The sequence below is a fragment of the Oncorhynchus gorbuscha genome, linkage group LG12, assembly GCF_021184085.1.
Source record: "Oncorhynchus gorbuscha isolate QuinsamMale2020 ecotype Even-year linkage group LG12, OgorEven_v1.0, whole genome shotgun sequence".
In the NCBI taxonomy this organism is placed as follows: Eukaryota; Metazoa; Chordata; class Actinopteri; order Salmoniformes; family Salmonidae; genus Oncorhynchus; species Oncorhynchus gorbuscha.
This window is the reverse complement of record NC_060184.1, coordinates 31,591,681-31,607,206: the sequence shown is the minus strand read 5'-3', so window position 1 is coordinate 31,607,206 and position 15,526 is coordinate 31,591,681. Positions and strand designations below refer to the sequence as shown.

The window sequence follows — 15,526 nt, the reverse complement described above, 5'->3', positions numbered from 1 at the left end:
TCCGAGGTACAGTTGGGTCAAATTACTGGCACCCTTGATAAAGACGTGCAAAAAAATACTGTAGAAGATAAATACAAATTCAGAGCTTTGTATGTTTAAAAAAAAACTATTTTATACAAATACAATTGCTCAGAGAAAGATTGTTTAAAATAAATCTCAAAATGAGACATCAAAAGTAATGGTATCCTTAAGTTACCTATAAATAAAATCAATTAAACCTGCATTATCATTCTAATTGATATTAAGTTAATGTCATTAGAATTGTGGCCTTCCATAGCTTCCCGTTTCACTGGGATATGTAAAATGAGGTAACATGCACAGGGCTCTAAATAACATTTTTCATTGGTAGCAAAACAGAATTAAGAGCACCAGAAAATATGACTTTTTAAAAAACGATTGAGTGTATGAATTATAGCTAAATCTGAAGCACATATGTCCATGAATCTAATTTGTAACCATGCAAATAAATTTGCTAAAATGTTGATACAAATACCTCTCATTGAAATGTCATTTGTGGAATATTGTTTTGTTTACATTATGTAAAAACTATTGCATTGGAAACTGTACACAGTCTCTTTAAGGGCACCAAGTTTGTGATGAGATGCAAGATACAGTATCGCATTCTTTCATTGGTATGATTATTGATCTCCTGAAGAAGCCGCCACTTTTCCTTTCTTTCTGTGCCCCCAAATGTTTGGATATACTGGTAAAGTTACCAGGTTGTAAGCTAACAAGCTAATGAGGTAACAAACCTGACTGAAAAACGTGTAAAAGAAATGCGGAAAAGAGTGGTTTAAAACAACCTGTGCATAAAATAATATTTTACCTACCGTAAAATATGGTGGTGGGATATTTTTCATCCACTGGTCCTGGGACCCTTGTTAAGGTTAACAACATGAACTCTACCAAGTACTGGGACATTTTATCCAAAAACCTGGTTGAAAATTGGCCACAAGTGGATCTTACAGCAAGACAATATCCTCAACCACACATACATTTATAATTGACCACAAAAATCAACATTTTGTAATGGCCATCTCAGTCTCCAGACTTGAACCCTTTGAAAACCTGTGGTTTGAATTGAAGAGGGCAGTCCATAAGCGCATTGGAGGAAAGGGCAAAGATCCCGCCCATTACTGGTGAATGGGTTTGTGGTTTTTGACAGTGTTTTCTTTCTTCTGGGAATTTTGTAATTATATTGATGTGTGCATTCTCTGTAATTCTCGGCTCATAAAAGAGACCTTGGACTCTGTATGACTCCTTGACAAAATAAAAGGTTAAATAAAACAGGCTACGTGTTATACTCACAAGGGGAGGGTGCACAAAGTACTGAAAACAGGGGTGCCAATAATTTTGACACCTAGTTTATTTTATTAATTGTTAAACAAAATATACACTGCTCAAAAAAATAAAGGGAACACTTAAACAACACAATGTAACTCCAAGTCAATCACACTTCTGTGAAATCAAACTGTCCATTTAGGAAGCAACACTGATTGACAATAAATTTCACATGCTGTTGTGCAAATTGAATAGACAACAGGTGGAAATTATAGGCAATAAGCAAGACACTCCCAATAAAGGAGTGGTTCTGCAGGTGGTGACCAAAGACCACTTCTCAGTTCCTATGCTTCCTGGCTGATGTTTTGGTCACTTTTGAATGCTGCGGTGTTTTCACTCTAGTGGTAGCATGAGACGGAGTCTACAACCCACACAAGTGGCTCAGGTAGTGCAGCTCATCCAGGATGGCACATCAATGCGAGCTGTGGCAAGAAGGTTTGCTGTGTCTGTCAGCATAGTGTCCAGAGCATGGAGGCGCTACCAGAAGACATGCCAGTACATCAGGAGACGTGGAGGAGGCCGTAGGAGGGCAACAACCCAGCAGCAGGACTGCTACCTCCGCCTTTGTGCAAGGAGGAGGAGGAGCACTGCCAGAGGCCTGCAAAATGACCTCCAGCAGGCCACAAATGTGCATGTGTCTGCTCAAATGGTCAGAAACAGACTCCATGAGGGTGGTAATGAGGGCCCGACGTCCACAGGTGGGGGTTGTGCTTACAGCCCAACACCGTGCAGGACGTTAGGCATTTGCCAGAGAACACCAAGATTGGCAAATTCACCACTGGCGCCCTGTCTGGAGAGAGTCTGGAGACTCCGTGGTTTGGCGGTGGGTCAGTCATGGTGTGGGGTGGCATTTCTTTGGGGGCCGCACAGCCCTACATGTGCTCGTCGGAGGAAGCCTGACTGCCATTAGGTACTGAGATGAGATCCTCAGACCCCTGGTGAGACCATATGCTGGTGCAGTTGGCCCTGGGTTCCTCCTAATGCAAGACAATGCTAGACCTCATGTGGCTGGAGTGTGTCAGCAGTTCCTGCAAGAGGAAGGCATTGATGCTATGGACTGGCCCGCCCGTTCCCCAGACCTGAATCCAATTGAGCACATCTGGGACATTATGTCTTGCTCCATCCACCAATGCTACATTGCACCACAGACTGTCCAGGAGTTGGAGGATGCTTTAGTCCAGGTCTGAGAGGAGATCCCTCAGGAGACCACCCGCAACCTCATCAGGAGCATGCCCAGGGATTGTAGGAAGGTCATACAGGCACGTGGAGGCCACACACACTACTGAGCCTAATTTTGACTTGTTTTAAGGACATTACCTCAAAGTTGGATCAGCCTGTAGTGTTTTCCACTTTAATTTTGAGTGTGACTCCAAATCCAGACCTCCATGGGTTGATACATTTGATTTCCATTGATAATTTGTGTGTGATTTTGTTGTCAGCACATTCAACTATGTAAAGAAAAAAGTATTTAATAAGAATATTTCATTCATTCAGATCTAGGATGTGTTATTTTAGTGATTTCCATTGATAATTTGTGTGTGATTTTGTTGTCAGCACATTCAACTATGTAAAGAAAAAAGTATTTAATAAGAATATTTCATTCATTCAGATCTAGGATGTGTTATTTTAGTGTTCCCTTTATTTTTTTGAGCAGTGGATTTGAGAAATTGTATTAGTACAAAATAATATTATTTCCCACTTTGTTGGAGCCCAGTATTTGTATCATTTATTTTATACAGTCTCATCTTCATCAAGAGTTCCAATAATTTTGGACCGGACTATGTCATGTCAAATCACTGGCTTCAGTAAAACGTCATTGGCAATCTGAATAACCAGTAAAACCTGTCTGCCAGGTAGCCTCTCTGAATACATGTTAAGACAAGCTTGCCACACCCTGCAATTTCTTGAAGTTTTTGGTAAAAGTATATTTTTATTTGTTTTTATTCTGTTTTTTTTAGGGGTTGCTGCAGCACCCCGGCGATGGGTCGAAGTGGAAACATCTGGATGAAAAACACTGACTGTAATCTAATCACATTGATATTACGTATGTCCGACTGGGAAAACTACTAAACTATCATTCTAGAAGGCAGCACTATAGCCTATTGAAGATTCCAAGGAATTGTCAACATGAACCGAAATAAGTATGTGATATTTCTCGATATTTGCGTTCAGCGAGCACATGAATTGATTTGGGCAGGAACACACCACACATCTTCTAATGCTTGAGTTCCTACACATTATGGAATATTGGCTTAAAATAGTGCCGAGTTGTGGCGCCCAAAATGAGAACCGGCACCTATTTCAGTCCAAGTCGATCATTGAGACCCGTACCAGTATGTAATTGAATGTGGTATAAATAGGTGCAAAGCCCTGTAGCCTACATTTCAGCAACAGGTTTCACACGATTAAAGTCGTGAAACCATTATGAAGTGACGGAAAACTATTGGCTTAACTTCACGAATACGTTCCTGGTTACATAATGTATTGGTAGGCTAATAGCCTGTTAAATGTTCTTACCTGCACATGTCCACAAATACCAGGAAATTCATCTTTTTGATCTTCTTCTCGCTGAGCCAGTAGCCCACTCTTCTGCCCTTCAGAAGAGTCTGCATCTCAATATTATGCGTTGGTGCCCTTGCTGACAATGACATAATGAAAGATAGTTATTCATAAAAGCCAGCTCTTCTTGCCGTTGTTGTGCCAACGATGGCTAATTCTCCACTGAAATGGTTTCATTCTTGCAAACGGTGAGACCTTTAAACACCCTAGACAAGATCTGTATTCCAGGTATGCACCATAGGCTACTCCAGCTGTATTTCAGGAAAATCTGGTTACCAACAATCCTTAGTGCAGGGAACTAATTGACAATGATCTCCCTTCCAATTGTCGCTCTCTTGCACAGAGTGCCGATATTCCGTGCCAGAAACATTTGTTTTGAGAAATTAAATGCCTTTACACACGAGTCATTTATAATTCATCTAAATAATTTCTTGATGTTTATCGGATGAAGTAGCCTAAATGTGACTCCAGCCGTGAATTGTTGTGGCTGAAAATCGTCGGCCTACAAGTGCTGTAAACCTTCCGCGAGCTTGCAAGCGTCTGTTGTGCGCATAGGAACAGGAAAAATGCTCACTCCATTGCTTTGAATCACAGGCAGAGGGGGAGACCGAGAGCGCTCGATTGTTTTTGGAAGTGGCCGATATTGGACTTGTACAAAGTAACTTGATCAGTTTCTGTTTATGAAATATAGTAAAAATGCATAGAACCTCTTCAAATTAGTGTTAGGCTATAGTCATATTAATTGTAGCCTTTGTGTAGCCCAGAAACCACCGAAATATAACACAAAAATAGGCTATTTTAGGTTGATACTTGCTAGCCTACAAAATTAGACACCACGTACCTTTATCTGGTCTCACCGCAACAGGTTCCTTGATTGTTGGTTCAGATGAACAGTCAAATAATTGCAAGAGAATATGATATGCCCAAATGGTCAGCTCAGAAATTATGATGCATTGGACGTTAATTCCTATAATAACAAGCCCAGATGAATTGTGAAAAGCTTTTAATAAACTTTAATGGCGTGCTGTCATATTCAGTGGGAGGAGGCACCAATTAAGTTACCTATTGGGTGACACAATCAGCTCAGTTGTCACATCACTCAATCCATAAGTTGAGGTGGGTGAAATGGGGAAAATATGCAAAGTTGAACATAGTCAAAATTGCACACAATAGCTAAATAAACGTTGATGATTGTTGGACGATATCCACACAAAACGGTAGAAAGATAATAGCGGTAGACTACTAGGCTAAGGTGCACTGCTCACATAGCGACATCTAGGGGTAGGCTATACTTTTGACAGACAACGGGTAGACTATATATTGGAATAATTTTCCTGGCATGCTGCACTGTATGAATGTGGATGTGCAACACAAATGCATAACATTTTGCGTGCATGCAGTGCCTTCTTAAATACGTATATATCGCCCTTAAAAAGACTCTATATTCTAGTAGCCTACACAAGCAACAGATCTTATTTCAACCTTTGTTACGCTGTTGTATCCCGAATATCGGGTCGTCACCAGTTACCGAAAAATACATGCCTGTAACTATAAATAACAAAAACAAGTTCAACGATTTTACCGAGTTACCGTTCATATAAGGAAATCAGTCAATTTAAATAAATAAATTAGGCCCCATATACATGGATTTCACATTGTCCGTACATTTGCCGCATTCAAAAGTACTAGGAATTCGGAATAATACAACGTCAAACCATGACGTCAGTGATCTGCAGGTCGGAAAGTCGAAAATCTAGAAAGAGGCCGGAGTTCACCAATTGGAATTCCGAGTTGGATGACGGTTCAAATCAATTATTTCCATTCAGAGCTCGTTTTTTAAATCTAAGTGTCAGTTGATTTGAAAGCACTGAAGTTAGAAATGTGCAAGTTCCCAGTTGTTTTGAACCCGGCATTCTAAGAAAACTCGGACAATGATCTCTCGTCTTCAAGGAGTCAAAAACCCAACATGAGCACGAATTAAACGAACAAGAAGCCTAATATTAAAACATAATTTCCAGGATTTTAGATAATTAACTTGTACTTTCGAGGAAAATCTGCAGGTTTCTCGACTATTAGAAGGGATTACGCGACGATTAGTTTAGCGACCTGTGACGCAAACTGACAACGTAAAGTCGATTGGTCGACATTCGGCTGGGCGGAGCGTTATACATTTCTCCATTCATTTCCTGTTGGTATATATGCCACGTTCAAAACAACTGGAATCTCAGAAACCCCCGACTTCCAAGCGTTCAATATAACTCGAAAAAAAACGAGTTCCGACAAGGAAAATTCGTTGTGAACGATCACCCAACTTGGAATATCAAGTCGGAAACAATCTTTCAAGACTTTCCGACCTGAAGTCAGAAGTCCGAGATTTCCGAGTGCCCAATTGTCATGAACGCGGCATTATCTCATTTTCTAATATCCCTGGGCAGTCATATGACAAGGAAGAAAGGCAATCGGTGTTGTTGTTGGTTTATTAAATGGCCTGGGGTTATGAAATAACATGGATTTAAAATGAAATCACAGCAAGTTGCCTCGTCAACGAAACTGTTTGTCATGTAAAGAAAGGTGAGCTTCATGGCTAGCTAATGTTACACTTTCCATCTGTCAAATAATGTGGTCTACCATTTCAGCTAACTAGGCTTACGTTAACTTAACTGCCTAGCTAGTTAGCCAGAATCCGACTAGATGTTAATTACATGCTCTCTCTAGTCGTAACGCGGCGCGAGATATAATGTACCTCAATCCAGGGATGGGAGATGACATTGTACTCCTATTTTTCCGAACTAACAAATCTAGAAGATTCAAATACAGCAAGGTTTTCGTCAGCATTCTAGGCTAGCTAATGCTATAGCAGCCCATTGGATTTTATGAAAATGCGACGCCTAGCGTTGGGCGTGAGTAGTTACCGGAAGGCTTGTCGAATCAAATGGGCTGCTGTAGCATTAGCTAGCCAAGTATGCTGACAAAAAAAATAGCAGTCATTAAAGTCTAGCAGTTCTCTATTTCTCAGTTGGGATAATTAGGAGTGCAATGCCATTGAGGTACATTTTCCGTGCCATATCTCGCGCCGGATGCGGGTTGTCCTGGTCGTGGCATTAGCAACGTTTCGACTAGACTCGAGAGATCATATGATTGATGAACAGGGCCTAAAATTAACACCTGCCAAATGCGGGTAGGTTTTCGCATTGGCGGGTAAAATGTATATTTCATCAGCCACGTTGGCGGGTGGTCAGGGCTCTACAGTGCGAGCATTTCACTTGTATTTGTGAAAAGAAATAGTTTAGTATGATCACATTTTTTGTAAAATAACTGCCGTATAAGCAGTTTTAAAAGTGTTTATTCCGTGTTGTTTCATAGCTGTTAAATTAATCGCACAATGTCAAATAACTACGAATCCTATATGTGACTGACCTTCGATCTTCTGTAACGAAATGTTGTATTTTATATTGGATAAAAGTAGAGACACCAAGCTAGAAAATGGTATGAGGAACAATGGGAAAGTAATTCTGCTTTGAAAGTTAATCAACTTGTAACCTAAGTTTTGAGAAAATGGCTCTTGAATGTTTTCGTACACCTACTCAGCATCGTTCACACCCTCTTTCCAACCTATCTTTTTAAGGATTCACATGCGAGGCCATGTACTAAACAACCAAAGATTTCAAGACTAAAGGCTAGTTTATACTACAGGTGTGTTTGTAAATTTAATCTGGAGTGCCAGAGTGTGCTCTGGGTGTTCGTACACTCAGAGCGTTGTCAGAACGTGAACAGAGTGTTTCGCTCCCGGAGCGTTCAGCCTGGTGCTGTAGAAAGCTACCCGAAGAAGCGGCCCAGCCCATAATGTTAGCTAGCTGGCTTTATCCCAGTGTTTGTCAGTTAGTCCACCACCTTGACATTTGATTGTCTGCACATTGCTGGCTAGATAGCTAACGTTAGCTGGCTAAACAGAGTGGAAAAGCATCTGTCATATGAAGATTTGACAGCCAACTAGCTAGCTAACTAACTTGGCTCTTTATCCATGGCAGAGCGCACACTGGATCCTCTGGCCGAAGAGTAGGGTTGATCCGAGCGTTCTGTTCTAACAGTAGCAGCCAAGTACCCAAGCTAACGTTGGCTAGCTTGCTAGCTACTTCCAGACACAAAAGCAAGAACGGCTCACTCTGATCATTTTACTCACCCTAGCAAATCAAATCAAATTTGATTTGTCACATACACATGGTTAGCAGATGTTAATGCGAGTGTAGCGAAATGCTTGTGCTTCTAGTTCCGACAATGCAGTAATAACCAACAAGTAATCTAGCTAACAATTCCAAAACTACTACCTTATAGACACAAGTGCAAGGGGATAAAGAATATGTACATAAAGATATATGAGTGAGTGATGGTACAGAGCGGCATAGGCAAGATAGGCAAGATACAGTAGATGGTATTGAGTGCAGTATATACATATGAGATGAGTATGTAAACAAAGTGGCATAGTTAAAGTGGCTAGTGATACAAAGTGGCTAGTGATACATTATTAGATGCAGTAGATGATATAGAGTACAGTATATACGTAGACATATGAGATGAATAATGTAGGGTATGTAAACATTATATTAGGTAGCATTTTTTAAAGTGGCTAGTGATATATGGTCTGTATGTGTCGGCAATCCTTTCTAGCAGAGTTGGTTAAGCTGATTTTATGTTATCCACAGTATTAGTGACTGTAATTGTGCAGCTGGCAACAATTTAATTGTTTTTCTGCCAACATTTACTGACATTGGCCATGTTCAACGGCTGTTGAGCGTTCGCAAATTTGTCAGTTATTCTACACTCAGACGAGAGAGCTCTGAAATCAGAGTAGATAGCCAGAGTGAATTTACCAGCTACGTCTATCGACAGTTGTCGCAGTGACATCATGAACATTCTATTGAAATGGTTACTTGCATAGTAGTGGAGTCTTTTGTTTAGACATCTAGCTAGCTAGTTAAACAATTAACCATAATCCTAACTCATAACATAGCTAGCTAACATTAGGCTATAAACTAGCAATGCAAATGTCTCTGAGATACAAATAATATTACTATATAGATCATACACAATGTTAGCTAGGGACCCAGCCAGCTAACATTAGCCTAACTTGAAATGAAAACAACTTTCTGATAAAATTAGAAATGTGTAATATCTGAAAATGTAGCTAGCAAGACTATCTTACCGTATATGTGGATGGACGCTTCTCCCTCAGTCACGGATGCCATGGTTGTCCTTAGTTTGAAGATGTATAAAACACCTGTCTCCGGATTACAACAGCCTTCTGTGTGTTCTCTTTTCGTCTGTCGGCATATTTGCAATCAAAAGGCAGATCTTTCCCTTCTCTTTAGCTTTCATACTCTAATAACACTGATTTAAAAAAACTCGGTCCTCCAGAAAGTGGTGAGCAACACTTACGCAGTTCTACGTGATATCTTGAAAAAAAATGGACTGTTAGAAAGGATTGCAAACACATACTGACCAGCTCATGATCAAATCAAATACATTTGTATTTATCAAATGTGCTGAATACAACAGTAAAATGCTTACTTACAAGCCCCTAATCAAAGTGCAGTTCAAGAAATAGAGTTAAGAAAATATATACTAAATTAAACTAAAGGAAAAAATATAAAATAAAAAGTAACACAATAAAGTAACAATAACGACGCGATATACAGCGGGTACTGGTACCGAGTCAATGTGCGGAGGTTCAGGTTAGTTGAGGTAATTTGTACATGTAGGTAGAGGTAAAAGTGACTATGCATAGATAAAATGTTTAAAAAAACAGAGGGTAGCAAGCGGTGTAAAAACAAAGCCGGGGGGGGTTCAAATGTAAATAGTCTGGGTGGCCGTATGATTAGATGCTTGGGGGTAGAAGCTGTTTAGAAGCCTTTTGGTCCCAGACTTGGCGCTCTGGTACCGCTTGCCGTGCGGTTGCCGAGAGAACAGTCAATGACTTTGGTGACTGGAGTCTTTGACTTTTTTTTGGCCTTCCCCTGACACCGCCAAGTATATAGGTCCTGGATGGCAAGAAACTTTACCCCAGTGATGTACTGGGTGGTACGCACTGCCCTCTGTAGTGACTTACGGTCAGATGCCAAGCAGTTGCCATACCAGGCAGTGATAGAACCGGTCAGGATGCTCTCGATGGTGCAGTTGTAGAACCTTTTGAGGATCTGGGGATCCACCCCAAATCTTTTCAGTCTCCTAAGGGGGAAAATGTGTTGTCATGCCCTCTTCAGGACTGTCTTGGTGTGTTTGACCATGACAGTTTGTTTGGGATGTGGACACCAAGGAACTTAAAATTCTCAACCCACTACAGCCCCGTCAATGTTATTGGGGGCCTGTTCGGCCCTCCTTTCCCTGTAGTCCACGATCTGCTCCTTTGTCTTGCTCACATTGAGGGAGAGGTTGTTGTCCTGGCATCACACTGCCAGGTCTTTGACCTCCTCCCTATAGGCTGTCCCATCGTTGTCGGTGATCAGGCCTACCACTGTTGTCGTCAGCAGGAACGTCAGCATGAAGCAGAAAGATTGAGACGAAAGCGGGGTACCGTTCGAGGTGCCACAACACGGATTTTGAATCAGATTGATGTGGAAATAGCCCAGTCAAATCCGGATACCGCTCACTTGAGTACATTGTTGGGATTGCTATCAGCTAAGGAGGACAGTTTGTTTGAACTTTATCGTGGAATTGAACAGTTAATGCCATTGAACGGATTGGAGGCAAAGATTGCATGCACAAAGGATTACAAAGAGCGCATTATCATGCTGAAGAGCCATGCACAACAAGTGATGAAGAAGAAACAGAACGTCAATCCACTACCAGCACGGGTGAGTGATGCTAACTCAAACAGATCAGAGACCATCAGTAAGGCTACCAAAGTTGATTATTGAGAAATTCTATGGAGATGTCAGTATGTGGCAGGAGTTTTGGAGCCAGTATGAGACTGCTATTCACAACAATGATTCATTGTGTAATAAAGAGAAGTTTACCTATCTGAAAACATATCTCACTGGACCAGCTGCAAAGGCAGTAGCAGGACTGATGTTAACAGACAGTAACTATGATGATGTAATCACTCTACTGAGCGGATTTGGAAGGAAAGATCTTGTGATTAGTGCTCATATGTCAAAGCTGCTGAATCTCACCCCTGTGAAAAACTCCTCTGATCTAAATGCATTGAGGCAGCTATATGATGAATGTGAAATTCAGATTAGGAGCCTGGAATCACTGGGTGTAGTGTCAGAAACCTATGGAAGCCTACTATGCCCAATCTTACTGCAGATGATTCCAGAGGACACATAGCTATTGACTATAGTCGTCAGAGGGGAGTAGATGATGAATGGAAAGTGTCTGAGATTATCAGTTTCCTACAGAAAGAGGTTCAGAGCAGGGACGGAGCGCTACAAATGGCAAGATCATGCAACCAACAGAAAGAGAGCAAACCATGGAACAAGTCAAGCTTCTCCAATGAAATGAAAACAAAAAGACCCAACATGCCATTTGCTGCAGCACTGCATACAGCCAGCCAGAAGGAACAAAACTGTCTATTCTGTGACAGTGCAGACCACAAATCAGAAAACTGCCCTGACCACAATATTGCTACACGCAAAGAGAAACTAAATAAAATGGGAAGATGCTTTATAAGTTTAGGACAGAGACACAGCAAAATCCTGTAAGGTCAAACATGTGTCATGTGCAACATGTGGAAGTAGACATCACATTGCTGTGTGTACCAGTAAGAGGAGTGAGGTGCAACCCCCTACTGTTTCTGCAGATGCTGCTGTTTCCTCAGTTTTTCCCATTCATTGAAGATGAAACCAGATGGACAGAACACTGTGTTGCTACAAACGGCAAAGGCATGGAAGATGGCTCGTTGCTTACTAGATGGAGGCAGTAAGAGAAGCTTCATACATGAAAACCTTGTGAAGGGCTTGAAGCTACCAGTAATCAGACAAGAGGCACTCACTCTTCACACGTTTGGCTCCTCTGCCCCAGCAACGTCCCAACGCAACACAGTTAAAGTCATCTTGGAGAATGTCTGGGACAAACAGCAGAGAAGAGAGAGAGAGAGGCAATTGAAACCCCACAAGTGTGCACAGCTGTGATGAAGGTTCCTGGTGAACAGATTCAATATGAGCTCAATAGAAAGGGACTGCAGCTCGCAGACTTTCCAGGAGATGACAATGATCCTGAACTCTCTGTCCTGATAGGAGCAGAATACTACTGGCAGATAGTATCAGGCAGAGTGGAGCGACTGATGGAGACGCTAGTTGCATTAGAGAGCACCTTTGGATGGTTGGTGCAGGGACCCGTGTCCATGTCAAGTGTCGCCGAGGCAACCTGCATGTTCATCCCACTTGATGAAGACCGTTTTAGAAACTTCAGAGTGCTTTCTCTCCAATAGTAATAATGATATGCACATATTAGCAATCTAGGACAGAGTAGGATGCAGTTCACTATGGGCACGCAATTCATCCAAAGTGAAAATACTGCCCCCTATCCCCAACAAGGTTAATAAATTATGAACTTCTTCTTTGATTATTTGTTTTTACATAGCCCATAAAAACATCTCCTGTCTTCCTAGTAAGGGTGATCAGGCCTCACCAGGAAGTCAGAAGAGAGTGATTGTTTTCCTGTACCTAAGACCTTATTTAAATATATTTTCAACTTTTTGTGTATTGGGTTTTTCAGTATTTCTTCCAATCAAGATAATTTACACGTGTGCAACCAAAACTCTGACAATAGATCGATCACCACTTTATTTTAAGAATCTGAAATGTCAGAATAATAGTAGAGATAATGAATTATTTCAGCTTTAATTTCTTTCATCACATTCCTTGTGGGTCAGAAGTTTACATACTCAATTAGTATTTGGTAGCATTGCCTTTACATTGTTTAACTTGGGTCAAACGTTTTGGGTAGCTTTCCACAAGATTCCCACAGGAAGTTGGGTGCATTTTGGCCCATTCCTCCTGACAGAGCTGGTGTAACTGAGTCAGGTTTGTAGGCCTCCTTGCTCACACACACTTTTTCAGTTCTGCCTACAAATTTTCTATAGGATTGAGGTCCGTGCTTTGTGATGGCCACGCCAATACTTTGACTTTGTTGTCTTTAAGCCATTTTGCCACAACTTTGGCGTCTCACAGTACGGACATTGCAATTATTGCCCTGGCCACATCTGCAGTCCTCATGCCTCCTTGCAGCATGCAAGGCCTCTTTAGTGTCCTACGTTTTCATAACAGTGACCTTAATTGCCTACCGTCTGTAAGCTGTTAGTGTCTTAATGACCGTTACACAGGTGCATATTCATTAATTGTTTATGGTTCTGTGGTAAACCATGGGGGTTTGGGTTGAACGTGCAGAAATTGACATGGAGGCTTTAGTCCGCAAAAACAACTTTACTAAGACAGACAATAAACATAACAAACAAAATCACTTAGGTTTTGCCCAGTCCTTATTCTCTACTGTCGCTTGGTGTCGGTCTCTCCTCATTCTCTCTCGCGGTGTGCCACCGTGCTCCTTTTATTTGGCCTCCATGGCTGGTTGGCACTTTCCTCTAATTACCTCTGCTTAGAGCTGTCGGGGTGCCCAGCTCCTGTATTCCCAGCAGGGGGAGCCAATGTCGATTCACATACCTCTCCTCTATTACTGCTCAGTTGGTAGAGCATGGCGTTTGTAACGCCAGGATAGTGGGTTCGATCCCCGGGACCACCCATACGTAGAATGTATGCACACATGACTGTAAGTCGCTTTGGATAAAAGCGTCTGCTAAATGGCATATATTATTATTATTATTATTACCCCCCTCTTTTAGCATGCCTCCCTCCCTCCCAGTCAGGGCTAAGGGCTAGGTTTGCATCCATCCAGGATTGGGCTTCCACATTGCCATGCTGGGCCCCCGACCTGTGGATGACAGAGAAAGAGAATCGCTGTAAGGACAGGAACCAGTGGGTGACACGGTCATTTGCATGGTCAGTAATCAGCGTGAACTTCCTGCCGAGGAGGTAATACTTGAGGGTGTCCAGTTCCCACTTCATGGCGAGGCACTCCTTCTCGACAATAGACGATTTCTTGTCCCTCGGGAGGAGTTTCCTGCTGACATACATGATGGGGTGCTCCTCGTCTTCCTGCTCTTTGGACAAAACGGCCCCTACCCCTGTATCAGACGTGTCTGTCCGTACCAGGATTGTTTTAGAAGTCCGGGGTGATGAGTTCAGGGTGCGAACATAGCGCATCCTTCAGGGCCTGGAATGCCGCCTCTGTCCTCCGTCCATCGCACCGTCTGGGGTAGTCGTGCCTTTGTTAAGTCTGTGAGGGGAGAAGTTATTGCGGCAAAGTTAGGTACAGATCTACTGTAGTACCCTGCTAACCCCAGGAATGACTTCACCTGCCTCTTGGTTCTGGGGACTGGCCATCCCCTAATGGCAGCAATTCATTTATTCTTGGGGTTTCACATTTCCCTTCCCGATCTGATAGCCCAGGTACTCCACCTCGGTGTAGCCCAGCTTGCACTTGTGGGGGCCATTTCTTCAGTAAATTCACATTGTAAAGCTTGAGGGGTTTTATCTGTCCCGGTTGGCGGACCTTATAGCTGACCTCACCTACCCGCTCAACGATGTTGTAGGGCCCATGCCACGTAGCCTGGAATTTACTCTCCATTGTAGGGATCAGCACCAATACCTTCTCAACTGGTTGGAACTCTCGTGGTTGGGCCACCCCGGTTGTAGAGACGCTCCTAGGCACGTTGCACCTGGGCCATGTGCTCTCCCACCACTGGCCAAATCGCCATCATCCTCTCCCTCATCTTCTCCACATGTTCTACTACGCTGCAAAGGGGGGTCGGCTGCTCTTCCCAGACCTCCTTGGCTAGGTCCAGCAGCTCGCGGGGCCGACAGCCATACAGGAGCTCAAAGGGGGAGAACCCTGTGGATGCTTGGGGGTACTTTGTGCACTGAAAACATCAGGTGGGCAGTTCCTCCTGTCTCTCTTGATGACCTTCCACCAGCTCATTCCACCAGCTCGTCCATTTGTGGATGGTACACGCTGGTCCTCACCTGTTTTATTCGTAACAGATTGCAGACCTCTTTCATCACGCGAGACATGAACACAGTGCCCTGGTCCGTCAAGATTTCCAGTGGAATACCTACCTGGCTAAATAAATGGAAGAGCTCCCGTGTGATACCTTTTGCTGCCACCATGGGTAGCGGGATTGCCTCAGGATATCGGGTGGCGTAATCCACGATGACCAGGATTTATTGGTGTCCCCTCGCGGACCCACCAGATCCATTGCCACCTGCTCGAATGGCACTCCTATAATGTGCAATTGAACCAAAGGGTTTCGATAAAGCACCCTCGGAGCTGTGATCTGGCACTCCGGGCAACTACTGCAGTAGTCCTCCACGGGGTGCTTAACTCCGGGCCAGTGGAACTGGTTCCCAATCCGCTCCCTGGTTTTCTCTATCCCCAGGTGTGCCCCAAGTAGGTGGGTGTGGGCAAGCTGCAACACAGTCCTAACATACTGGCTGGGTATGAGTAACAAGTATTTTGTCTCCCCATTATGCTTTACTACCTGATACAATAAATGATGCTTGTTTGCGAAGTGGGG

At 42.8% G+C, this 15,526-nt stretch overlaps 2 protein-coding genes across 6 annotated transcripts in view; one reads left to right on the top strand and one right to left on the bottom strand.

Moving 5' to 3' along the window:
- Nucleotides 1-4,936, bottom strand: part of itpk1a (inositol-tetrakisphosphate 1-kinase a) — a 57,920-nt gene extending 52,984 nt beyond the window's left edge. Inside the window, exons 1-2 of one of the 3 annotated variants that reach the window (XM_046291833.1) lie at nucleotides 4,742-4,936; nucleotides 3,859-3,979 (exon numbers count right to left, since the gene is read on the bottom strand). In XM_046291833.1, coding sequence (XP_046147789.1) covers nucleotides 3,859-3,953 — 95 coding nt within the window. In that variant the 5' untranslated portion in view covers nucleotides 3,954-3,979; nucleotides 4,742-4,936. Of the gene's footprint in view, nucleotides 1-3,858; nucleotides 4,465-4,741 lie in introns of those variants that run through there. The other 2 variants (XM_046291834.1, XM_046291832.1) reach the window with 2 other exon arrangements.
- Nucleotides 4,937-6,190: 1,254 nt separating this feature from the next.
- Nucleotides 6,191-15,526, top strand: part of tmem251 (transmembrane protein 251) — a 17,307-nt gene continuing 7,971 nt past the window's right edge. Inside the window, exons 1-2 of one of the 3 annotated variants that reach the window (XM_046291829.1) lie at nucleotides 6,191-6,471; nucleotides 10,425-10,748. In XM_046291829.1, the coding sequence (XP_046147785.1) occupies nucleotides 10,620-10,748 (129 nt within the window). In that variant the 5' untranslated portion in view covers nucleotides 6,191-6,471; nucleotides 10,425-10,619. The remainder of the gene's footprint in view (nucleotides 6,472-10,424; nucleotides 10,749-15,526) is intronic. The other 2 variants (XM_046291828.1, XM_046291830.1) reach the window with 2 other exon arrangements.